The following is a 27,018-nucleotide window of genomic DNA, read 5'->3' as shown; positions in this document are numbered from 1 at the left end:
TTTATGAGAAATGAGAAATAAAATATTCAAAAACTCGAAAGAAATATCAGACACAGTCATTCACAATGTAGACTCGGTTTTATTAGTAGTATATGTCGCTCTATTAGCCTTCTTATAAATATACTTCATTTCAAATGCTCGTAGGACGATCTCCATGCTCCAACAATCCTATCTCAAAAAAATGATACTGATGTTGGGGGGGTGATTAGCTAGATAGCCATGCAGCAATATCGATGAATCTCCCTCAAGAGCAATATGAGATGCAGTCAGAATTCTGATATGGTATCAACCAATTTGACTTTGCTAGTTGTAACTAATGTATCATTAGCATTTCTAATAACAAAATCAGCTCGGCCGATATAATCTTCATTTAAAACACTTAAACATCTTAACATCTAATGTGTTAACATCTCAATTATGTCTGGTTACTGAGGAATCTGGTTCAGCTGAGGATGGTCTCCCAACAATTAGAAAGATCAAAGCTATACATCAATCTCGTCGGGTCGAAAAAAAACTCTTGGTATTGAAAAAAATATTACAGAAGGCCTCTCCTCCTTTTGCCAGCACCACTCGTATTTACACCATATTTTTGTTGTTGAAGTATGTTAACCAAATTTCGCCCATCCATTTAGAATGCATGGAACATGAAGAAAAATCTAGAGATATCGAAAAGCTCAAACTCTTTTCTTGCTTGCTCGAAAATTGAAAAATATTATTTTATTTGGATCCAATAATTCTTTGGGATCCAAACAAGTCCTAAAAGACTGTTTGGATGCACAAATAGGCTATGTGTGCATAATTGCCCCATAGCGGTGGAAATTGAGGGCTCGTTTGGTTTGCGGAAAAAGAAGGGGGAAAAGTGTAGTCAACAAAAAAAGTAATGAGATGCCTCTTATTTGGTTGGAGTTTTCAAAGGAGACAGACGGGAAAGTTGTATTCCAATGAAAATATAATTCCCACATTTCATGGGAAAGTCTTTTCCATGAGAAACATGCGAAAGTTACTTTCCCATGAGGCGGAAATCACTCTATTTTTATTTTTTTCCAAAAAGGCCCTTCAGCATTAAAGAAGCATTAAAGAGGCATTAAAGACCTAATTTTTATTAAGGGTATAATAGGAATTATACATAACTTTCTCAGGAAAGTGGATGTTCAACCAAACATAAACACTTTGAAAATTTGTCACTTTCCCATGGTCAACCAAACATGCCAAAAGTACTTTCCTATGCATGCTCTTCCTAAGAATCTGTTTTCCAGAAATCATATTCCTAGGAAAAAAAATGCTTCCCGCGAACCAAATGAGCCCTGAGGAGCAGAGCAGTGTTTGGGAAGAGAGTTTGAAGACTCCACAGACGCTTTTATTCCAAAATGGACAATTTATTCAAATGGAAAGGTAATTTAACTGATCACTAAAACTTAGAGATAATTATTTACTCAACCTCTTTTCAAGCCGAAAATGCTGAATGTTACCTCCTCGAGCCCTGCTCAAATTCCTCTTCCATTTGTTTTCTCCTAGACAACAATTCATGAACGTATATCCAATTCATGAATCCTAACAAGCCAAATATTTATCTCCTAGTTTGTTTAAGTGATACGTACCCAACTTACTAAACTCATTTCGGCCAGTAAACATATGAGCTAGACTTGTTACCATCAGCAACTAATGGAGGTAATCAGAGTTCCAAAGGAGAAAGCTAGACTTATCATGCAAGTTGGGCTGGGTTGAGCTGGGTATTACCAAGCCATGTCGAACCTATCTTCTTTGAAATTCTCGCAAGCTGAACGAAAATAAATCCAAATTTCTACCATCAGGTTTCCAGTCCAACGTAGCCAAAATCTTGAACGAATCTATGCAACCCGATCCAACTTAATCTAGGACCCTAGATTTTTGTTTCCGTTGGGTTGGCCTTCGATTGGCTTGCACTCACCCAAGTTGTCCTTGCTGTGAGCAGATATTTTTTTAAATTTTCAGGTCTCAATCAATCAATCTGGAGATGACGCCGTCAGCCTAAATTAATGGGCCCCTGCCGAATTTAAATATTTTAGAGCGTCCGTGGGCCCCAATTATCGGCAACTGGCATCCGGACCCGAAACTCCTCCCAAGCGCCTCCTAATTCCGAACTTCAGATCCGCCATATAATATCTGGAAGATAACGAGGGAAAATAATAATAATAATAATAAGGTACGCATATCAATTCTAGATGAGCTGCTTAATGTAAACCAGCGAACATGTGATCTCATGGTCGGCTAGCAAACACGCGGCTGCTATAAACCAATTATAAGCATATTGGATTACTTGTCATCTCGAAAGTTCTTAGAAAGACTGTATACTAGTCTGAATCCGGAGAGCAGATCCATGGAACAAGGAGAAAGATAGAGGGCTCGTTTGGTTCGCAGGAAAAGAAGAGGGGAAAGTGTGGTCAATGGAAAAGTAATGAGATGTCTCTTGTTTGATTGAAGTTTTCAAAAGAGAAAAATGGGAAAGTTGTATTCCCATGGGAATATGATTCCCATATTTCATGGGAAAGTCTTTCCCATGGGAAATGTGGAAAAGTTATTTTTCCATGAGGTGGAAATCACTCTTTTTTTATTTTTTTCCAAAAAAAATCCTTCAGCATTAAAGAAGTATTAAAGAGGCATTAAAGACCTAATTTTTATTAAGGGTATAATAGAAATTATACATAACTTTTCCAGGAAAGTCGATGGTCTACTAAACATAAGCACTTTGGAAATTTGTCACTTTCCCATGGTCAACCAAACATGCCAAAAGTACTTTCCTAGGTATCCTCTTTTTATGAATCTGATTTCCAAGAATCATACTCTTAGAAGGGAAAATACTTTCCGCGAACCAAACGAGCGCAGAATGACGGGGACGGGCAGCCAACGGTCTAGGCGCTTCTGGACTTTTCTTTTTCTGGCAGGCGGTGCTTAGGGAAAGGATTAATGAGAAAGATTTTTTTTAATGATTATCCTTCTGAGAAAGATTTTTTTTAATGATTATCCTTCTAATATCGAATTTTGTATTAATATTCTTCCAAAATTGATATTTGTATGTATATCCTCGTAAAAAACTTATTTTGTCATCCTATCCTTTTTTATTTTTATTTTTACATATATACCCATGCTATCTAACGGCGTTAAAAAATTAACGGTTTCAAATTAAAATAACTAAAATATTCTTAATGGGTAGATATGCAAATAAATCGCGATCTCGATAGCAGAAAAAAAAAGACAGAAACAATAACATAATTTTAAAATTTTATTTTATTTTAAATTATTATAAATATGATTTTTTTTTACACCGTTAAAACAATCGTTATATTATGAGCATTTGTACAATAATAATATTTTATAAAAATATATATGTAAATATCAATTTTGGAAAGATATTCATGAAAAAACTGATATTCAGGAGGATATCCATCCAAAAAAATCATAATAAAAAGGATGGCGTGGAAACTCGTTTAGTCTGTGTCGTGCCGCGATTTCCCATTCTATGCTCCCCGTCGGGTACAATTTGGGTACGAAAGACGTTGCTTCCTCTCTTCGCTCGTCTTTGTTTTGAGGTGAGTATAAATCTATGCTTCTTTCGTTCTTTCTAATTTAATCAATCCAAAATTGCTGTGAAAATAAGGGGAAATCGGGGGTTTCGTCTTCTAAAAGGGGCCACCTGGTATTCGTCACTTGGTATTCATTATCGTTGCCCTCTTCTTTTCCCCGTTTTGGCTCTGAAATTGTGCATTCTTTGAAGATTTCTTTTGCCTCTTATTCTCATCTATACTCTCCAGAACTTTACTTTAATTGGACCGGTATAGAAGGGTAATAGCAGGTGATTCTGTTGTGGGAGGGCCCGAATTTAGTCCCACATTGACCAAGTAGCAGAAAGGTCTATGCCTTAAATGAAGGGCAAGTTAACCTTTTCTCATAAGGCGCCTTTTGTGGGGCAAAACTGTGAGAGGAGCAGTACCTACGCAGACCCCCAAAGCGGACAATACCTCGTGGGGGACGCTGCTCGCTTTCCCTGCTTGGCTCGGTGTGTGGACTATGCTGTTGTCCGGGGCAACCCGAAAACAAATGGCACGCCAGGAAGGGGTACCCTCCCCCAACCCCTCCCGAGGACTGGGGGGCTGCGTCGGGCAAAAATCCGGCCCATAACCTTGCCGCTAGGGGGCCTGTGTGGGAGGGCCCAAATTTAGTCCCATATCGACCAAGTAGCGGAAATGTTTGTGTTTTAAATCGAGGGCAAGTTAACCTTTTTTTCCTCATGAGACGCTTTTTGTGGGGCAAAACCGTGACCCCCCAAAGCGGACAATATCTCGTGGGGGACGCAGCTCGCTTTCCCTGCTTGGCTCAGGGTGTAGACTATGCTGTTGTCCGGGGCAACTCGGCAACATATTCTTTGGTGTTTTTTTGCTATTTAGTTTGTTCATAGGTGGTTTTCAGTCAGTGTTATGTTTCTAATTTTAATGCTATGCTATCTTGTGTTTTAATTAGGGGATCTTGTTATATTTCATTGTTTGTTACCGGGGGTTGATTAAATCGGTGTTATGTTTATAATTTTAAAGCTATGTTATCTTGTGTTTTAATTAGGGGATCTTGTTATATTTCCTTGTTTGTTACCGAGGGTTGATTAAATCGGAGGTACGAGCTTTAGTTTTTGCTGATTGATGATCCTATGTTGGGGGCTGTCATGCCGTATTGGAGTCTAAACCTAATTTGAAACCCTAATTGTGTTTTGTAAACCATGATACATAATCGAAATAAACCCATAGTACAAGGAGAACCGTGGAGATTGGCAAGAGATGAATGGGCGGGGGGGTCTCCAAGTATAACCTGTCCAGCGAATGTCTATTACCAAGCCCCAACGAGATACACCGAACTTTGTTTAACTTTGCACTCTGTTTTTGAATGTCATGGATTGGCCCGTGAATTCTCGATCACTTTGGGCTCGTTTGATTCGCGGAAAAAGAAGGGAAGAAAGTGTGGTCAACGGAAAAGTAATAAGATGTCTCTTGTTTGATTGGAGTTTTCAAAAGAGAGAAATGGTTGTATTCCCATGGGAATATGATTCCCACATTTCATGGGAAAGTTACTTTCCCATGGAAATCACTTTATTTTTATTTTTTTCCAAAAAGGCCCTTCAGCATTAAAAAAGCATTAAAGAGGCATTAAAAACCTAATTTTTATTAAGGGCATAATAGGAATTATACATAACTTTCCCAGAAAAGTGGATGGCCAACCAAACATAGGCACTTTATAAATTTGTCATTTTCCCATGGTCAACCAAACATGCCAAAAGTACTTTCCTAGGCATCCTCTTTCTATGAATTTGTTTTTCAGGAATCATATTTCTAGGAGGAAAATGCTTCCCGCGAACCAAACGAGCCCTTTATTGACTCCAAGGTTCGAAAGATATCAGTCTGGATTTAGGTTTCAGTCAAGCCAAATGAGTGTTGATTCTGCTTTACTAGTAGTTGTTCGAGATAATACAAAACACAAGGGGGATAACTGGTGTTCCCTTTTTATGCTACTACTTTCTCAACAGCTTTAATATAAGTTTGAAGAAAAGAAACTAATGCACCTTATTTGTAGACCAGACACCATCTGTTGCTGATACTTTGTATGAAGTGAATCAGTGTTCACGAGCACGTGAAAGTTTCAACATAAATAATGTCTTGGATGATATGACCATGGCACTTGCTCACCATTTTTGAATGGCAGTGCTTGATAATTTTCGTGGATTTATCTACTAACATCAATAAAAGGGAAAAGCATTACAAAGAAAATAAAAGGGACTTTTCTTTTCAACGAACACCTTGTCGTCATCATCATCCCTCGCATAGGTTATCTCAAGTGTGATCCCTGCAACAATTTATAAGCTATGGCCTTCAGCTAATCTGTAAACTGCTGGTTTCCGTTTAAAACTAACATAAACAAAGAATTGATCATAGTACTTGGTGGCCACTTGTAATATCTCCATGAGTTCTAGCCCTTGTGAACCCATGAAAGCTATCACATTGCTGTCTACTTAAATCCTGAAAATAATGTGTATTTTAACAACAGAGAGATTTTGTATTAGATCTGTTGGGTACATTGATTGTCGAGCTATAGTTGTGCTATGTCATATGTTTTTTTTTATATCTCTAAGTGTATACATGAAAACTTATCTGTCTGTTGGTGTATACATTGAGGTGTGCAAGCATGTTTAGAATTCTGTAATTAATAAAATAACTGACCACTTCTGTATATGTTAATATTATATTGCATCTTTGACTTGACTTTGAACCTGCAGTTTGTAGTTCAATTTATTGATAATAAGGGCTTCTGTTTTTTCTGTTCCTGCTGAGTCAAACATAAACTGATATATCTACGGATACACATCATGCAATTAGATCAAGTTGTACTCTGTTGAAATTTGCTAAATTCATGGCCAAGATTCAAGTGATAGATGTGAACCTATCTAGTTTATTTTATTATCTCAGTTGTTATTTGGACAGGTTTGTAATGCATGCTATAGGAGAATTTTTGAACCAAGCTTTTAGCCTCACTGCTTTTCCTTCTTTTTGTGCTAATTTTTTTTTCCGTCTTTGTTAGCAGTTAAATCAAAATGAGTCAACCACATGATGGGCAGTGGACCTTCTGTCCCTTTGGAAATCCTTTTCGGAGTATCCTTCCCAAGGGATCTTATCTGTCTTCAAATCTTCTTGCCTTACTGAATTCTTTTGAGCAAACATTGGCAGAAAGTTTAAAAAAACTCAAGCCTAAAGATGCTCCGGATGTTCTCGGCTTTTCTTGGATGAGACATGCAATGGAGTCCTTAACTGAGGCTCACACTAACATTAAAACTTTAATAACTGATCTTCAGTTTCCTGCTTCTGACTGGGATGAGAAGTGGATGGACATTTACTTGGACAGCAATATAAAGTTTCTTGATATTTGCATCGCATTTAGCTCTGAGCTCTCCCGGCTGGATCAAGGGCAACTCCTGCTGCAATACGTCTTGGATGTTTTGGACTTCTCAAACACTTCTCCTTCATCCGAACAACTCAAACAAGCCAGTGCATCTCTTCATGATTGGATGAAGCAATTCAGCTCAAAGAGTCCCAGGCTTGAAAACTGTTCTTCCATCTTACAAAGTTTTGCACAAACTCTTCATCCGACGGAGGTCAAGAACTCTGCCAAAGGGAAGGTATTTATGAGGGCCTTGTATGGAGTGAAGGTTATGACTATATTTATTTGCAGCATCTTCGCAGCAGCATTATCAGGTTGCTCTGCACCGTTGGTGGATTTGCATGTTTCTGACAAGTTCTTGTGGGCTGAGGCCTTCAGTGACTTGCAAGCTGTTGTGAATGAGGAAATTAGGAGTCAATTTTCAAGTGGAAAGGTTACCATATTGAAAGAGCTGGAAGCAGTTGAAAAATATGCAGAGAGATTGCATGCTTTAATATGTTGTGTTAGACACGAGAAAATAGGTACACTGGCAAAAATTATAGACCAGGAAGAAAGACAAGAGTCTGTTTCAAATCTAGCTGGAGCAACAGAAGGGCTTGCCAATGGGCTTGATATTCTGTCAAAGCAAGTGAGGGACTTCTTCCAAATTGTTCTAACAGGACGTGATGCTTTGCTTTCTAACCTTAGGGAATGATCGTCTATTTGGCTGCATTCAAGCCAAATAGAAGCTTCTGGCCTGCACCTGGAATCCAGAAAGCGTGCGGCTTTCAGGCTGTCTACATAATAAAAGGAGGCCGGTTGCTGAAATTAGGCTTGGTCTAAAATCAAGATTGTTCTTTTTTCCCTGGATCGATATCAATACTTGTTTTAGTTTGCACTCGAGAATTTGAAAGATAGCTAGGAGGCTTCACAACATTTTATGCTGTTGTTGCCTAGTTAAGCTAAATGTTAAATTCTTCCTACTTGCACTTGGAATGTAAAAGTGTACTGCCTTCAAGTTCATTATGCTGTTAATTAAGCGCAGTCCAGAATAAATCCTAGATCCCTTTCTGTTGAAACCATGTCAGTAACTCCTAGTTTGCACATAAGAGATGGCTAGGATCCCTATTTTAACCTGTTGATGCAGGTATGTTATATTCTGTCGTTACCTGCCTATTTTCTGATATGGTTCTCTTGGTTGTCCACAACTTGGAACACATTCAGACTTTGCAGACTTGCTGTTTGGCCATCCATCCTTAGAGAATGCTGTGGGAGGATTCAGTTAAAATGACAGTGGCCTACTATATTTGTTAATATATTTTGAATCCTCCTGAGCAGGCTATGCTAATTACACTTTGTTAATTTTTTATTTTCGTTTACCTATGACCATCTATTGTTGTTTAAGTTTTTCAATCATGATTGCAAATAAATCACGCGTGGTCCCTAATGAGGTCCCAAGCCAAATTACATTTGGCTCCAAGATTTGATTCCGACTCAGATTTGTTTCTCCTAAGGAATTAAGCAGTGGGTTTCCATCTTTTGATCAAACTTAGGTCATTTCTGAAAACCTTATGTTCAGCTTTTAAACTGCGCTTGGTCGAGCTTTGTATGACGTGGCTATTTGGGTCAGTTTAGTTATGGATGCCTCTATCGACGTAAATGGTACTCTGGATGTTACAAGATTTGGGTCCCTCGCATGACCGAGTAATCTTTTCCTTTTTCTCCTTTTTTACATGAGGAAACATGATGCGTGGAATTTTGCTTTTAAAAATCCACTTAGGCTCCGTTTGGAAGGGTTATTGACAGAAGAGCTTTTGGAAGTAGGACTTTCTGAAGTAAAGCCTTTATAAAAAGCTGTCTATTATTTGGTAACTACATTTCTAAAGTGCTATGACACTCCAACATATATTTGGTAAACAAACTAAGAAAGTACTTTTGGTATGATAAAATAATTATAAAATACATTATATAGTCTTATACAATAGAGCATAATAAAATATAATATATATTAATATAAAAATATATGATGTAATATAATATTTACGATAATGTAATATAATATTATTACAATATAAGTAATATAATATAGTATACTATAGCATAATAATTTAATATAATATTAAATTATTTAACATAACATATCAATGTATTATGATATAATGTAATACAATAACAAAGGTATAAAATATTATAATTATTAGTGTAAATTAATTTTTCACTCTCTTGCGGATTTTCAAAATTATAGAGGGGCATTTCGTATAATTATTATAATTTATCACGGGTATTTTGGTAAAAAAATAGCTTTTCGACTGGAACTAAAACAACTTCCTGAAATTTTTACCAAACATTCCTATTTCATCTAAAAGTGCTTTTAGAGGGTCAGAAAGTACTTTTGACTCACCAAAAGCTCCCTCAAATGGGGCCTTAATAATTAGTTTTGCCATAAAAGTTCAACTTTTTTTGTTTGCTTAATGATATACGTTTAGGGGCTCCCAGAAAATTTATCTCTGCATCTCGAAGTATGGAACAAGCAGTAATTTAAACAAATTTATACCAAATATTCGAAATATGTACAGCGTTTTACTATATATATTTTGAATATTCAAAATAGATCGATATATTGATATTTAGCAATGAATATCATGTGTCTAAATCTGTGCATCACCTACCTCGTATTCTTGGACTCTAGGCAAAACTGTCAGGGAACTCCTAAATGTATTCCATTCTTACAAGGAAATGCAAAATTCACATAAGGAGGACTCATGGGCTTGCATGTCCCAATTTTCATTGTAATGGGTTGGAGTGACATTATGTTGTGCATGTGAAAGTGCATAGATGGGATGTCATGTGCACTTCCACTAGCAGTGAAAATCACTGCCAAGCTGATGAGAAACTTCTGATAACATATGGTGATTCACTAGCTACGTACATGTATTTAAGCAAATCAACAAACACGAATATTTTATTCGGTAGGAAAGGTGAAATATAATATTTATTAATAGACAATTGTTTACCCAAATGCAAAACATTGTTTGAAATAACATGTTGTCACTTTATAACTGTGCCCCATCAAAACTATTATTGATTGTTGTAGCAGCCATTATTTATCTTGGAAGTTTCATACCTCATCATGACAACCTATGTAATTGCCCTCAGGGTGCGATGGTTAGGATGATTTTGAGTAGGTTTTCACACGACATTTGATAAACCAAATGGGGCTCGGACAAGGTAGGCCAAATGACTATAAGGAGCATAGAGGTGTAGACCGAACGATGCTCGGGCATGAGTTCCAGCGTCAACCTAGTCCAGTAACAATTGTAGTATATCTTTGGCTAATGGCAATGGTCATGCGATGTGGGAAGCCTATGATCGGTTACTAGAACAAGTGGAATCGTTGTTTGAACAAGTGGAAGCATGGGACATTACCATAAGAACCGTTGAGTATTGCAAATCAGTAGTTACTCAACCATTTAGAGTTGCATTGTATAAATGATGAGATGTGATTCAAAGGAAGCAGCCTTTTTGCCTATCTAATATCCATTGTGTTTATCTTGCTTTAATTACTCTAGCTAGTTTATTCTTAGATCTTAGAGTAGAATTGTAGCCCTGGCTACAATCTACCTTCTTCTCTTTTGAGTACGACGAATAATTTCACTTCAACGGCCCACCGAATGAAGAACATCGAATCTTCTTTTCCACGGAAGTTCTAACCTGAGCCATTTCAAAAGACTGCCAAAGCTCTAGAAATTCCCTCCCACACAACAGAAGCATCAGATGGCCTCTCCCCGTCAACCAAAGCTCAATTCATACGCCTCGCTATTTCCCAAATGGCATGCGGACCGGGGCTGTATCCTTCGTGCGAACGAAGGGTTCGCCTTCCTCCACGCGAATCCACTGTTATGCACGCGGAGAGGAAGTTTGGAGTGCTCTGAGATCTGTGTGGAGAGTGATCCAATGGTGGATTAACGTGAAGGAAGGAGAATCTTTCTTTCGCGTGACAGATACAGCCCCGATCCATGGCATGTTCCCGGTAGTTATCCATTTCACCAAGAATCCAGGACGGTAGTGTCTCTAGAACCACGCTCAACGTTGACAATTCTTTACTTTTAAATGGGCTTCCCCAGTCCAAGAGACGTAAATGGCCATCTTTTTTGACTTTGAACGGTAATCGGTATCATGCATCAGCCATTGCGTCAGAACCAATTAATACATGTCAACTCTCCACTCTCCCTATAAAACCATGACTTTCCATCTTCATGAATATTTCATCTTCGAATTATACAATCAAAAAAATTCAATTTGATAATACCAGAAAATTTACATCCCATTAACTGTAAGCATTCATATATATATATATATATATATATATATATATATATATATATATATATATATATATATATATATACTTCCAAGCTAGAAAACAACCTCTAAGTTGAGAGTTCTATAGCGCTCTAGAACTCCTCTGGCTTCTAGAAATGCTTTTGTGTTTAGCCACCATTCCCTTACCAAACGAATCCCCACACGCCATCCTTATATGGAGAGAGATGGAGTAGACTAATCTCTCTCCGATGTGTGTGTGTGTGTATATATATATATATATATATATATATATATATATATATATATATATATATATATATATGAAAGACACCCTCTCCTACCCAAACAGCCTAGCACAACGGAGACTTGGCTCCTAGTCTTCCTCTCCCTTTCCTTATGTGTAGTCGTCAAACTCCTCCTTAACCAAAAACACAAGAAGCGGCTCCCGCCAGGCCCGCCCGCCGTCCCGATCCTCGGGAATCTCCTCTGGCTCCGTCGCTCCTTCACCGACCTCGAGCCCCTCCTTCGCGACCTCCACGCCCGCTACGGCCCCATTGTCACCCTCCGCATCGGCTCCCGCCTCTCTATCTTCATCTCCGACCGCCACCTCGCCCACAAGGCCCTCGTCGAGAATGGCGCCGCCTTCGCCGACCGCCCCGCCCCTCTCCCTGCCACTTCGTTTCATCAGCTGCAACCAGCACAACATCACCTCGGCTCCCTACGGCTCCCTTTGGCGCCTGCTCCGCCGCAACCTCATGTCTGAGACTCTCCACAACTCCCGCGTCAAGCTCTTCGCCCCTGCCCGCCAGTGGGTCCTTCACGTCCTTGCTGCTAAGCTCCATGCCCATGGGACCGAGAAGTCTGGCGCTGCCGTCATGGAGAGCTTCCAATTTGCCATGTTTTGCCTTCTAGCCCTCATGTGCTTCGGTGAAAAGCTTGACGAGGAGAGCGTTAGGGCCATTGAGGCCGCACAGCGTGACCTCCTGCTCTACGGCCGTCAGCTTGGAATTTTCAACTTCGTTCCGGCCATCTCAAAGCACTTGTTTCGAAACCGGTGGAGCAAAGCTATGGAGATGCGGCAAAGGCAGAAGGAGATATAGATCCCTCTGATAAGAGCTAGACGGGAGCATAAGCTAAAGAAGAAAGAAACCGAGGAGAGCTTTGTGCACTCGTACCTTGACTCCCTGCTCGATATCGAGCTCCCGGAGGAACAGAATAGGAACCTCACGGAAGATGAGATAATCGTCCTGTGCTCGGAGTTTCTCAACGCCGGGACCGACACGACGTCAACCGCGCTTCAGTGGATCATGGCGGAGCTCGTGAAGCACCAAGAAGTGCAAGCTAAGCTATTGGAAGAGATCGAAAACGTGGTGGACAGGGAAGATGAGGAGGTCAAGGAGGAAGACCTTCAACGGATGCCGTACAATAAGGCGGTCGTCATGGAAGGGCTGAGGCGGCACCCGCCGGCGCACTTCGTGCTTCCTCATGCAGTGACGGAGGAGATGACAATTGAGGGGTACACGATACCGAAGGATGCAGTGGTGAACGTCTTGGTGGCGGAGATGGGACGGGACGAGGAGGTGTGGGAGGAGCCCTTGGAGTTCAAACCGGAGAGGTTCTTGGATGGTGGGGCAGGGGAAGGGGTTGATATAACTGGGACTAGAGAGATTAAGATGATGCCGTTTGGCGTGGGGAGGAGGATCTGCCCGGACTTGGATTAGCTATGCTGCATTTGGAGTATTTTGTGGCCAATTTGGTGAGGGAGTTTGAGTGGAAGAGTGTGGAGGGGAAGGAGGTGGATTTGGCCGAGAAGCCGGAGTTCACCGTCGTGATGAAGAATCCGCTGCGTGCTCGTGTGATTCCTAGGAGGAACGCTTGCAACTGATACGCTGCTGGTTGCTGCACTTTGCTGGCTTTTTGACAGCTTCATTATATTTGTTCATTATTTAATATTTGCATGGAATAAAGTGTGACGTGCGTTGGTGATTTTATTTTTATATAGTAATAATTACTACAGTAGTTATTCTTTTGTCTTTGATCCCAGTTGACTTTGGTGATTTTACTCCCAACCTAAGCAATACCAAGCGCATGGATGATTTATATTATCAGCATTTTCATATCATTTTCAAGAATTTTGCGTTGGTTTCTTTTCATTTCTTTTCCTTTTGGAGAGTTGAGTCCCAATAGAACTCCAGGAAGATAGAATAAAAAACATTAAGTAAGATAAGTAGTAGGAACGAACGAACATATTTCAATAAAAAAAAATATTTCTTCTCCTATTTTTGATTTTTTATAATATAAGAAAAAAATTGGAATTCTAGGCCTTTTGAACAAAACATGCCTCTCTAGTTTTAAAGGCTTTTGTGGTAGAGAGGTGTGAGCTGAAATCCAACCTCAGATTCTGTCCGAATTCGGCCCAAGTTTTTGGACTCGGCGGCCTAAATAGGCGATAGTTATAAACCTAATGGAGGCCTACTCATGCGAAATTGACCCGGTCAACCAGCTCAGACAGGGCCAATAATATCCCACCACATGTCGATCAAATAAAATAATCAAGAAAACCAAGCAAGCTCGTATTGATCTGGCACCCTCTCGCTCCCCTATTCTTGCTCCTCCGCTATGACCGACCACCATCGACGATGCTCCGGCCCCACCTCGCAGCGGCACCCTGTGCGCCTACATCCCTTAGTGCCCTCCTCCTCTTTCTCTTCGTTCTTTACTCCCGCCTCTCCTTCTCCCCCTTCACCCCCAGCCTCCACTCCATCTTTCCCCGCTGCCCCGTCCATTCCTCCTCCTTCGATACCGCCCCCCTCTTTGATGACGCCAACAACGGCGCCTTCGACGTTGTCGATGACGAACGCATTGATGGGCTCGACATCCTCGATGAGGACGATGATCGGCTCATGGGACTGATCCACCGCAAATGATGCTCTGCCCCCACCCTACGTACCTGGTAACCCCCCGCCTACAACCCTTATCTCTACGCCGCCTCCGCCACCCTCCTCCTCCTCCTCCCCTTCTTCATCTTCCACTCCCGCCTCTCCTCCTCCCCCTTGCACCCTCCTCGGCCACCGTTCCAAGCTTGCTGCATTCCTCAAGAAAATCTCACTCCCTCGCCGGCACCATTAATTGCTGCGCCCCAAGGTCCTCGATCTGCACTCGCCTCTGCATCATCCATTGTGGCCCCACTGTCAACTCAGCAGTGATCTAAGGCCCTATTTTGGGAGCTGTTGACAGTAGAGCTGTTGGAAGTAGAGCTGTTATAAAAAACTGTTTGCTGTTTGGTAACTGCATTCGTAAAGTGCTGTGGTACTTTGTTTTGTGTTTGGTAAACAAACTGAGTAAGTACTTTTATATGACAAAATTACCATAAAGGACATTGCATAGTATTATACAACAGAACATAATAAAACATAACATAAATTAATACATAAATATACGATATAGTATAATATTATTGTAATATAAAATAATATTATGTTAATATAGCATAATAGTAATATAATTATTAGAGTAAATTAATATTTGGTAATATAACATAATATTAAATTATTTAACATAACATATTAATGTATTATGATATAATATAATATATATTATATTTATAGTATAATACAATAATAAAAGTATAAAATATTATAATTATTAGTATAAATTAATTTTTCATAATATAACATAAGCGTGGGCCGCGAGGTTGATAAAAAAAAAACAATAGATTGATTTTGGAAGGTATAGAAAAGGATTAAAATTTTTTTCTTCTAAAATGTGGTTCAAGAGATGCATACAAAAGTTGAAAAGAAAAATATCTTTTCTTGCGGAAGGGAGTCTGACGGCTAGGGTTCTTGGCTCCAATAGATTTTTAGGTTTATAAAGGGACAAATTATGTAATTATGTTATTTTAATATAGGCATTTTTGTCAAAAATACAGCTTTCCGAAAAAGCTGAAACAGCTTCCTTCCAAAAGCTCCAAATTGGAGCTTCCTCCCAAAAGCTGTTTTCAGCTTCCCGCAAAAGCTGAAACAGCTTTTTGAAAAATTTACCAAATACAGTTTTTCATTTAAAAGTACTTTTGGAGGGCCAAAAAGTGCTTTCTGGCCCTCCAAAAGCTCCCCCAAACAGGGCCTAAGCCACCCACGCCAAGCTCAAGCCCATCATGTTCGGTGGTTGGATGGCCAACGGCATCGCCACCAACGTCTAGCTAGCTAACCATCACCGTTGACTTTGAGAATTCCCCAACTTTTTTGAGGGCATCCTCGGCTTCAAGCTCATGGACCACTGCTGCTCCCCGTCCCTCCAGTTCGGCACCTACATCCTCTCCAAGATCATCACCTCCATCGACCTCGCACCTCGCCCCTTCCATGTCCACCACCCTACCGCCTCCACTTCCTCAGCATCGACGAGTTCTAAAACTGCCCTATTGCAATCCTTCGGCAAGCTATAGGACTTGTTTTTTTTTTAATACTTTATTTGCTGGACATGTGGCAGGTCATTATTGGCTCATTCTACAGCTGAGCTGGTAGACTATTTCTAGTGTTGGCGGAGTGAAACCTAGAAATTGCTAGGTTGCAATATGTATTTTTCAAAATAATATTATAAAAGAATAATGTAGAAAAAAAAATAAAGATTGAATAGCCTTGCGTAGATCGTGGCGGCAGTGGATGCGGTGTGTTCGGATTGTATCTGTTAGAGCAGGAAAAGGGGATGCATCCTCACAAGTGGTATTGTCCGTTTTGGGGTTAGGTCACCCTCAGGCCTCTTCGGCTCTTTGGGGCGCAATATGCCTCTCACGGTTTTGCCCTTCAAAAGGCACCTTCTGAGGGAAGGAATTTTTGCCCCTCCATTTAAGGCACAATTCTTTCCGCTACTCAACCGATGTGGGACTAAGTCCTGAGTTCCTCTATTTTTAAAATATTTAAACCAACTAAAATTTAGAGGACAATGTTGGTTTTATTTTTGAAAAATTATTTTTTTGTAAATAAAAAATTTCTATAATCTTTCGTAAAAGATTTAATTTTTGAATAATTTAAAGAGAAAAAGGCAACTTATACGCGCACATCTGTGGTCACCAACCCACTTTCCTCAAAAGTCCAACGTCTAGAGCTTTATGGGATGCAATTTCCATTTAAGTAAAAAGATTTGCTTTTACATATCCGATATGGAACTAAAAAATATATTTTAAAGCATTTAAGTCAACTAAGGATAAGATTAGTTTTATTTTTTAAAATTTTAATTTTTTTTTAAGATTAAAACTCCAACATTTAGAATTTAACTTCTCCCTACTCGTACACGCCAATTCTGCCAAGACCCATTTCTAGTCCTTAAATTAAACTTTATGCGGCATAGTTAATTACTAGGAATATTCTGATATTTTTAGGGACTATTCCAAGAAAAAATATGAAAGGGTTCAGAGAGTGTTTCATGTTATGCCGATACATTCCTCCTTTGAGATAATTGATCATCTTTCTCGATGGACTTGCCATCTTCATGGGAGATGCTTTTCATTTTCGCATGAGCTAATTAATTGCCGTGTCGTGTTTAATTGTACGTACGTGAACGCTCTCCTCATTTTCCCTTCTCTTTGGTGAGAAGGTTATAGAATACCTTCTTTGAGAGAAGGACAGGGAGAGTCCATCAGAAACTTTTAGAATATTAGGGTAAGAACAGGGTGCTGATATCGTCAGGTTTATAAAAATTCCAAAGTGTATCAGATCAGCATATATTCATGTTAAATTCTCTTTTTTTGAGATGACTGGGAGATTCCAAGAAAAATTTAGAATTGGATATTGATCTTATCAGGTTCATAAATTTTTTATAGACCAGCAATTAATTCAAAAATTTAAGCTGACAGAAAAATATCAATAATGCATATCAAGCTTAACATCTCCCGATGCATCCAGCATGGATCATGCACAAGGAGATCAGATTAGGAGGAGATGATAGCCAGGTGCACGTAGATGATTCAACACAGATGCAGGAAACTAGACCTAGGGTTATAAAATTAAATAAATAATTGGTGTGGAGATGACTTCAACTTATGACTTCCAATAGAACTAATCAATTAATCTCAAACTGGATATTGATATATGACAACCGGGTATGTACACGTTCTTCTAGGCATATGAAATGCATCATACATATGAAGACTGGACCAAAAGCAAGATGACAGCCAAATGTACGTACATGATTAGATCATATTGATCGCATCTAATGGCTCGAATTATCGATGCAGAATCCATGTTATCTAATATAGATACGATTGGATTTGAGTGGAGATATGTTCAAGTGTAGCCAAATCCATCTCTCTCTCTCTCTCTCTCTCTCTCTCTCTCTCTCTCTCTCTCTCTATATATATATATATATATATATATATATATATATATATATATATATATTTGTGGATTCATTAAGCAACATCAACTATTATATCTAGTTTTTCGATTGAATAAATCACAATAGAATTGAAGTACAAGGTATCCCAACCAATCAAATACTGAATCATAGTTGCAGTCATCATCTGTATTATCTCTAGCATATTGATCCTTCTAGGATATGCCTAGAAAACTAAAAGGAAAGCAAGGTGGGGAGCAAGCTGGTATTGGAAGGCAAAGGACATGTGGAATGTTTGCTTAAAGCCGTCACTACTCATAGGAGAGAGAGAGAGAGAGAGGGAGGGAGAGAGATGCATGCTAGGCTGGTGCCCTGCCCACGAGAGCCTTTGCTGGAAAGCGAACAACCTGCTTTTCGAGCTGCAAGTCATACCTTCTCACGTGAGAAGCACGACAAGCGGATGTAATTAATTTTGAGGTGGCATGAGGGAACTTCGTCTCCTTGCAGCAGGAGTGGAGTGGAAGACTAGTGGGGTTTTTGATCTCTTTCTAAGCTGCAAGCCTGCAAGACCCGAAAGTAAGACCACGTGCCCACATGCAAGAGACTCCCGTTCCCATGTCCGCATGCACGGGTTGAATTAAAGGAGGGGGCGCCAAGAATTTAAGTTCGAAACTGACCCTTATCTGCGCACCAGCTCATTAATAGGGCCAGAGAGAGCGAGAGAGAGAGCGCCATTACTCTGAGCCATGAGCGTTCATTAATAATGAATGGTTCTCGACTAGCGTCCTCCACAGTGCATGACTTGCATGGTAAAATACTGTACAGCGCTCGATAGTTATGATCAAAAGTTGGACGGTCATAAAAAAATAATAATAACAATTATATATATCACACAGAATGCATCACTGTTAATAGCTATTCATATTTTAATAGCGACTATTGCACGACACTTTGCGATGCAAACAACCACCAATATTAGTTCATATCGTCCTTCTAATCCTTTTTAGGACCTGAAGTCATGCTGATTGTATATTTAACAAGAAAGGATGCAAGAGTTTAGCTAAAGGTTAGTTAAAGAGTGGACTTTTGGCATAGAGAACTTGAAGGTAAAGATTTCCCACTGTCCTGCCCTTGTAAACAACTGCTATCGATCGTATAGGCTTAGGGCAGGTACAATTCTTGCTACTGCAATTCTGGATTCTCTTTCTTAATTAAACTGTCCACATTCATCTTAGAACCTAAACAAACTACATAAAATGGGCCAGCTGACAGCCAGTACCAATAAATGCATGCCTGCCTTCTGATTATTAGTTGAAAAATAAAGAATAGAAGGTAATTAAAGAGAGAACTTCTCAAAAATTAAAAGAAGCAGATAATAGACTCAGCATAAAGTCCTAAAGATTAAAAACGAATAAAGCCCTCACAACTTGGTCGCTTCCGCCACGCAAAGTTGAAAACCAGAAAACCTCAGGAAGCTTTCCACGCTGCTTGGTTTCCATGACGGATTCATCCGTTGGGCTGTCACGATCCATATCCATCTTTTGACATATATTTCACTCTCATCTGATGCCACTCATTTATCACGTTCTCCATTTTTTAGTCACAAAAGAAAATGGCATGTCCATAATTCGCAACTCTATCGTAAATTTGGCCGTTCATTTTCTAATCAATACTGTGCAGGTGGGATGTCATTGGCAACATCCCAATCTCAAAGGTTTTACAACCTTAAGTTGCATCGGTCACACGCTGAATTAGCGTCCAGATTGTGGAGCAAGTTGGTAATAAAATGGAATGTAATAAAATGAAATAGAGGGACGCATGGAGAGAGTTCTAATTTCTTATAGTCTATTGTACTGCAAAAAAAAAAAAAAAAAACTCCTCAAGGGTTGAGGAGCTTTATTTAGAGGTTATATATATGTAGTGCATTTAGTATTCAGTATGTTTGATAGCATTCACGCTGTATTTTTCACACGAAAGGACGATCGTTCTTCTTTTGCATCTTCACTCATTCACATATTTCAAAGCACTTTAATTTTTTTTTCTATATGCCCACATAGATCTTCAAATGATTGTTACATGATCTAATATTTGACATTGTGAATCGTTCTAATAGGTAGAAAAATAAAATTAAGGAAAGAGATAGATGGCCCATAATGTTACATAGAGAAATCTTGACCATGACTCCTCACCGTCCGCACCCAATCCATCAACCAGTCCATCTATAAACCCGCAGCGGATCATACCGAGGCCACATTATCTCCATCTAAAAACAATGTTACTGCATCCACATACACATAAAACATCAGGTTAGCAAATCTCCAAAAATTCATGTGCTAAAGTTGTCGATTTTTCAATTCCCAAAAACCCTATGAGGCATGCTTTTTTTTTTAATTGCCAAAATGGATGATTTATATAGATTTAGGGCGAACACATCTAAAAAAGTCAAAAGTAGTACATTGCAACGAACCACTGCATTTGGTCTAAATCATGTGTTCCCCTATTATTGATGTCGTTGTATATACATACACACAGCTTCCTTTTCCTGCTACCGTTAACCTGAGATGATAAAGAAATTTACAAATCCGGATTGCCGTTTGATTTGGAAACAACGGCCGAGATCGACGAGGACGCCTTCTCGCCCATGACCCGCAGCACCTCCGCCATGGACGGCCGCAGGCTCGGGTTCTCCCCGACGCAGAGCGCGGCGAGTGCGGCCATTCCCGCGACCTCCTCCAAATCGTACTCTCCGTTTAATCTGGGGTCCGCCATCGCCCCCGCCCCTCTTCCTGTGTCCCGCAGCGCCGGGCCCATCACAGCCGTCAACAGCTGCTCCCTCTCCGAACAGAAGGCCTCGATTCCACTGATCAGCTCCAAAAGCAGTACACCGAAGCTATACACGTCGTTCTTCTTGGAGACGGTTCCGGACCGCAGGTAGTGGGGGTCGACGTAGCCGAGGGAGCCCATCATGGGGTGGGCCGACCGGGTCGAGGGCGGCTGGACCGCCGCCGAGAACCCCATCCGGGCGAAGCCAAAGTCGCAGAGTTTCGCGTCCAATCTTTCGTCGAGGAGAACGTTGGAGGCCTTGATGTCACCGTGCACGATCTGGAGATCGCACCGCTCGTGGAGGTACTCCAGCGCCTGGGCGAGCTGGTACGCGATCGCCACCCGCCGGCCCCACGGCAGCGCGCCGCCACCGCCGTGGAGCTTCTCGTGGAGGGTTCCGTTGGGGACGTACTCGAACACCAGAACCCCCTCCTCTGAAAGAGAGAGAGAGAGAGAGAGAGTCCCCAGGTAAGCAGAGAAGGTTCCGAAATTTGCAAGAGAGAGCAGGTGACGGGTGGATTAGGCTTACCGCGTTCGTCGCAGAAGCCGAGGAGGCGGACGATGTGGGGGTGGCGGAGTCGGTGGAGGACGTCGAGCTCGAGGCGGAAGGCGCGGTGGAGGCGCTCGCTGGAGCGGAGGACTTTGAGGGCGGCGAGGGAAGATGGGAGGGCGGCGAGGTAGACGGTGCTGGAGCCACCCTCGCCGACGACGGCAGACGAGGTGAAGTTACCGGTGAGGGACTCGATCTCGGTCCAGCCGAACCGGCGGGGGGCGGCATCGCCCTTGACCGGCTCGGGCTCCGGTCCGGGGTCGGGGCCATCGGCGACGCGGGCGCAGGCGGGGCCCAGCTCGAGGTCGACGACGTCGCGGCAGCCTCCGCAGCACGGTATCCTGTACCGGCGGAAGACGATAGCGTATGCGAGGGAGAGGAGGGCCAGGGACAAAACGAGGGCCGCCGAGGCGAGGCCGATAACTAAGGGGATATCCATTTGTTTTCTTTTAGGCTCACTCGCGGAGCTTCTGATGGGCTTTTAAGCCCGCCCCGCCGCCCGCCGCCCGCCGAGGGAGAAGGGAATTAGAAGGCAAGAAACGGGGGAGGACAGTGGACGGATGGGGAAGACTTGGTGGCTATTTATGCAGGACTATGTGCTTTGATTCCACCAAATAGATGGGCTAACCGGAGATGAGCCCTTCATTCGGATGGGTTTTTCCGAGTGTTTGCTTCATTGTTTGTACTCCTCCCTTTGGAAATTCAGGGCACTAGGGTCGTGTTGGATGGGGAATCTGGAGAAACATGGGGTCCAGCGCAGGACCCCATTTTAGCTGACTGATTGGTCTGGTGAGATCGGAATTTATTTTCTTTAAGGCGGTTTGGTTTTCCTTTAGTTGTCACTGGCCCTCCAACATAAATGCCCCCTCTCAAAGGAAGATTTTGGGAAGCATACTTATTTTAATTACGGTAGAAAGTAAATTATTTCGAGGGTCGGGGCTCGGGCCTCGGGCCGGCTTTAGGGTTTACTTTCCAAGCTTGAGCCTGATACTTAGCTTCGGATTTTGGGTTGGATCTCGGGCTTTCTGGATCCTCCTTTTTCTCATATTAAAAACTATAAAAAAATACTTACAAAAATTAAATACTTGAAATTAATTGGTAGCCTCATAAGTTTATGTTTATGGTTGTTCATAAGACGTGCTCGTGCATGGAAAAGAGTTATTAATATTTTTTTTTGGCCACTAAAATTGATTCCTAAGGCGTAAGTATTATATATTGTATAAGATTCGGGCAAAGCCAAAATCGGGCCGAATTGAGCTAAACTCAAGCCCAGCCTGTCTTAATAGATGAGCTTATATTTCAAGCTCCGTCTAGTTCCAAAATGGTCCAGGCTCTAGCAGTCTGGATAGGTTGTCCAACTCATGAATAGGACTCGTAGAGAGAAAATTAAGAAAAAAGGTAAGACTAATTAAGAAAAAGGTATTAATTGTTTTCCTCAAGAAAAGATAATGAAACAAATTAAAAAGAGAGAGAGAGAGAGAGAGAGAGAGAGAGAGAAAATCTTAAGTAAATCAATGTTATGGTTGCTGCTCCCTTTGAACTGGCATTATGAAGTGAGCCATTAAATAAAAGAAAAGATATTGGTGCAAGGCATCCGAGTGACTCATATTATATAAGAGGGAGTCTCTTGAACCGTTTTGTTTGCACATATACCATGCTTTAGATGAGAGCCACCACGACACTATAACCGTAAAGTAATTTTTCCATTGTTTTCAATCTAATCATTAGCTTCACCGACGGAGGTGACATTAGACATTTAGTTGAAAAGCTAACATTTATAGGTGTCTCCGCTTTGGCACGCTAATGTTGTGGTGGAAAAGGAAGCTTTGACAGCAACGGAAAAATCCACTTCAACCAATTGACAATATAACAAGTCTCTAATGTGTTTGGAGAGCAAAAATGAGCCAAGTTTTCTGACAAGGGCACTTGCTCAGATAGCCGCTTTATATATACTTCATCAATTTTTTCCTCGGCCATATTTTACAAGATGAGAAAAGCTGATGCTTCAGGATATTTGGGCTATGATGAGTGATGATGTGGTCTTTCAGACAAAATACATGTTCAGAAAGGCAAACGAAGCCGCGGACTAAGTGACTTCGTATGTAGCCAGTCATTTTGGATGCACCTTTTGAGTTGAGAAAAGAGAGTTGTCTAAAGCACTTTGAAATTTGTTGTTTTCTGATTTTATTGGATGTATCCATATTCGAACTATATGAAAAAAGAAAAAAAAGAAAGAAAAAGGAGGAGGAGGAGGGAAGCTGAAAGCCAATCTTCCGCATTGAAGCTTTTAATGGGAACGATGAGATACTTGTCAAGGCAACACCCGGCACTTCCATTCCTTTAAAATTATCAAAAAATGAATGGCAGTACTTTTTTTTGGTACGAAAAAATGAAGGCCAGTTATGGTGTGAGGAAGTGCGAGGAGGCAGGGGAAGGATTCAGGAAGCTGCTTGCCTGCTTGCGACTGGATTCTGTCTCCTTCCTAACGTTAATCACGATATTTAAATGACACAAGAAAAAAATGTGGTTCTGGGTTGGTGACATGCAACGGAAGCTGACATCCTAACCTAATGAAGTGCGTGTTTTGTCTAATCTGAACTAAACCAATTTAGTGCAATGATAGGGACCACTTCTAATGTCCTAATCCATCTCTTATCTTTTTAAATCCACCAAGTCTGATTCGGGTGCACAAAACTCGTAGCCAAATGAATAAGAAAGCAGCGAGAAGTTTCACACATTTAGACCAGGTTTTAATATATGAACATATGTGTGATTAAAAAACCAGACATGAAGGACATATTCCTTCAGCGTGAGAGCATTATATAAAGCAACCGCATGGGTATTTGGTTGACATGAAATGGTTTGTCCTACAGAAAATTTGGATTTCGGAGGTTGCATGTAGGCAGAGTACCTAGACAACATATCAAAGACCTGCAAGAAAGAGCAGCTAAAATAAGGACTTTGATGAGCCTTATGTTGGTCAAGAAGCTACAAAGACAAAACCTCCAGTTAGGACTCGAATCCAGAGAATTTGTTGAGGCAGGACTCCTTTACTGTGGAATCATATCGGAGCTTGAAGGGGACAGGCAAACATTCAAAGATGACACCTAATTTTTATCTAAACCAGCAAACAGAATAAGGATTTCTCAACCGATGATGTCGGTTTCAGTGGGCTAATCTTAGATTGACATTAGTTTGTTGCATAGTCTAAATAGATAAATAATCTACATGGCTTCCGTGTGACGAGCAGGGAAAATAATGAAACAAGAAAGAAAAAGAAAGAACAAGCTCATACAACATTTATGCAGCTCGATCTATTAACCTATATCTACGGGTGGGGACGTTGCAAAAGTTTTATTATAGAAAATCAAAGATTACAGAGTACAAAACTTTCTCACAAATCTTAGCCTCCAATACATCCGAATTCTCAAACACTTAATTGCTCTCTTCTTTGAAGGTTACAAGAGATATATATATACTAGAAAAAGTTGATTCGAACTTAAACTGGTGTCCAGTAATAATCAGGTTCGTCCAACCCGGGGTGGGAGACCTTTTTCTGGGGCAGTAGACAAAGGTCGGATTTTAGCTCTCTAATTCTTACAAACTCAAGACATACTCAGCGGATTCTATGTTTGAGTAGGCCTTTAACATATTGATTGGGGACCTTTATCAATCTCAACAAAGTGTTTTGTGCTTATTAGTCTTTTGGTGTGCGTGATTGGATCAATTTTCTACTGCAAATCATCTAGGTCCTAATTTAAAGAAGTCATTGCTTCATCTAATATTGTATATATTATCTCCAATATCTAATAAGTGTTACCACATTGTGACTGCAATCATTCCTGTCGCATTTCATGTGATTCTGAGCCCACTTCTTTGAGAGAGGTAATGAGTTTATAGAATCCGAATCCTCTTCCTCTTGGGGTTGAATTAGAGATGTCTAGTTTCACAATCATAGCCATTCCTACGTCACACATAATAATGGTTGTGTATGTCATTGTGGTACAAATTGTACATGAGACAATATGCCCCATGAAACCGTGGGGTTTATCATTTATGCAATCATAGGATTTTGTGCAATACATAAATAACTATAGCCTGAGGATAGGATCACCTTCAAAGATAGGATCTCTTCATTTCACCCGGATTGGTGATGAGCCAAACTAGGGTTTATATATCTATCCATGTGGATACACATGAGATGAAATATTTCTCATGGAACAAGTGGATGGAGAGGGCTATCTTTGTCCACTAGAGTCATTAGCCTGCAAGTTTGAATTGTTTAACTATTCTAAATCCACCACTCGACATTAAATAAATCAAAAAAAATCGTTAACCCTTTTTTACCTTTTTGGAGTTAGTTTTGCGGATCCTTATTAGCCTTTTTTTTTCATTTAGGACCATTTTTTATGTTATTAATAGAAAATACCTTAGTATTCATTGAGAATTTCAAATTTGGATTCATTTTATAATTTTCAACATCTTTTTATGACGGGTTGTTAATCGACATCAACTCTCTATGTTTCTCATTAAGGTTTGGGTCCAACAATAGTGATGTTCACCACTCAGCATTGAATACTTCATCAAAATGCTTCAGAATTGGGGTCCATGCAAAATATATCAAGCGGTATTTTATAAAAATATGCAAACTTTGTCAAATTATGTAGACTTCAAACATCAAATGCACACTTACAAAAAGTCCAGTTTCCTCTCTGCCCTGTGACACTTCCTCATATGCTTTGGCTCCATTTATGCCTCGAGGTGTTGGCATTCATCTTTGCATTGCCAAAGACAATAAACAAGCATCTTCTCCCTCTTTTAATTCTTTCTTGTTTTTCTATGAAGTATATGGATATTTCATGATAAGCCATCAATAAATTTTGGGGGAAGTGTTTCTTCACTTCCCTTTGTTACACCTATATTTCATGATAAGCAAAAGAAGATAGATGATTTTGTTGACCATTAATAGATATTAGATGGATTTTAAGATGAGAGATTGAAAAACATATTTAAAAATTTAACATTTCTACACATCATCACAACCCATAAGCTATTAAACAAAATTGATTGCTATTCATTTATATCCTTCCTATTAAATAAAATTAATTTAGCATAGAAATAAGAACAGACAATAGTTTTTTTTTTCTTCAAAAACTAATAACTTATTAATTTCACTTAGATTATCTATTACTTGGCTCTTGATGAGTTTGTGAATTTTTTTCCCCAAACTCCCAGTCTTTATCTCTGGCCAAATTGTTCTTACACGCCCATCTTATGACTTTATGCTCCCTACCTCGTTGTAAGAATTTTCACTTTTATTGTAAGTGTCCGATTTAGGTATATAAAAAATGCATTTAAGATATTAAAATTATTATTATATTAATAAATTAATATTTATATATATTAAATAAATGATTTATTTGTGAGAAAATTGTGGGAGAGTGTTAAAATAATATCACATATTTTATTTTGGGTTTGGGTTGCGTCTTCCGGGTGAAAGAATAATTGGAAAAAAAAATTGTGACATGACATTTTATACAAATCTTAAAGCATCTAAAATTATATATTCATCTACTTGTACAGATTGAAGTGCTAGATCCAATGGTGGATTTGTGCTAAAAAAATGAGTGTTTTTTTTTTCCGGATGAAAGATGCAACCCCTATCTCTTTATTTTAATCGAACGGAAACCTATTGGGCTTTGGAGTCAGGCCCTGAACATTAAAGCCCATGACTGGTGGTAGGCAAAAGGCGCTTGGGCGAGTCCGGTCCTAACCGCTTGTCCCATTTTCCCTTCCTAGTTCCTAGTCCTGAATCGGGGTTGGATCTTTCGCACGAAGGAGGGATTCGTCCCGCAAATCCACCAAACGACACAATTTGGGGGTGAAGAGGAGGTACTCTCAAACCCGACAAACCCTGCAGCAGCCGTGCACGGATTTCTCTCCTTCTTCCCCTCCAAATTGAATCTCCTCAGAAATCCCATTCTGAAAACCGCCTCGCCGCTTCCAAATCTCCTACGCACCGAAACCCCCTCGCTCCCCCGGCCATCCATCGCCGGCCTCGGTCC

General features: G+C 40.3%; 2 protein-coding genes and 1 pseudogene across 2 annotated transcripts; 2 read left to right on the top strand and 1 right to left on the bottom strand.

Moving 5' to 3' along the window:
* Positions 1-6,601: 6,601 nt before the first annotated feature.
* LOC103717129 (UPF0496 protein 4-like) lies at positions 6,602-7,645 on the top strand. The gene has a single exon (XM_008805400.4). The coding sequence runs from the start codon at positions 6,608-6,610 to the stop codon at positions 7,643-7,645; it is 1,038 nt and encodes a 345-aa protein (XP_008803622.4). The 5' UTR covers positions 6,602-6,607.
* Positions 7,646-11,567: 3,922 nt separating this feature from the next.
* On the top strand, positions 11,568-13,269 carry LOC103715208 (cytochrome P450 89A2 pseudogene; annotated as a pseudogene).
* A 6,642-nt stretch (positions 13,270-19,911) lies between these two features.
* LOC103708477 (salt tolerance receptor-like cytoplasmic kinase 1) lies at positions 19,912-21,647 on the bottom strand. The gene is made up of 2 exons (XM_008793410.6): positions 20,933-21,647; positions 19,912-20,837 (listed from the first exon to the last, which is right to left on the bottom strand). The coding sequence occupies exons 1-2, from the start codon at positions 21,390-21,392 to the stop codon at positions 20,155-20,157; spliced, it is 1,143 nt and encodes a 380-aa protein (XP_008791632.2). The 5' UTR covers positions 21,393-21,647; the 3' UTR covers positions 19,912-20,154.
* Positions 21,648-27,018: the final 5,371 nt, after the last annotated feature.

Source organism: Phoenix dactylifera, chromosome 3, assembly GCF_051530095.1.
Source record: "Phoenix dactylifera cultivar Ajwa chromosome 3, Ajwa_hap1_PhDact_Kaust_v1.1, whole genome shotgun sequence".
Lineage (NCBI taxonomy): Eukaryota > Viridiplantae > Streptophyta > Magnoliopsida > Arecales > Arecaceae > Phoenix > Phoenix dactylifera.
This window is presented reverse-complemented; position numbering and strand designations above follow the sequence as displayed.

Excerpts from the sequence above, each read along its gene's own strand:
- LOC103717129 (XM_008805400.4), top strand. The coding sequence starts at position 6,608 with ATGAGTCAACCACATGATGGGCAGTGGACCTTCTGTCCCTTTGGAAAT.
- LOC103708477 (XM_008793410.6), bottom strand. The coding sequence starts at position 21,392 with ATGGATATCCCCTTAGTTATCGGCCTCGCCTCGGCGGCCCTCGTTTTG. Across the intron at positions 20,838-20,932 it reads CGGCTTCTGCGACGAACGCG|AGGAGGGGGTTCTGGTGTTC; the intron begins GTAAGCCTAATC and ends TCTCTCTTTCAG.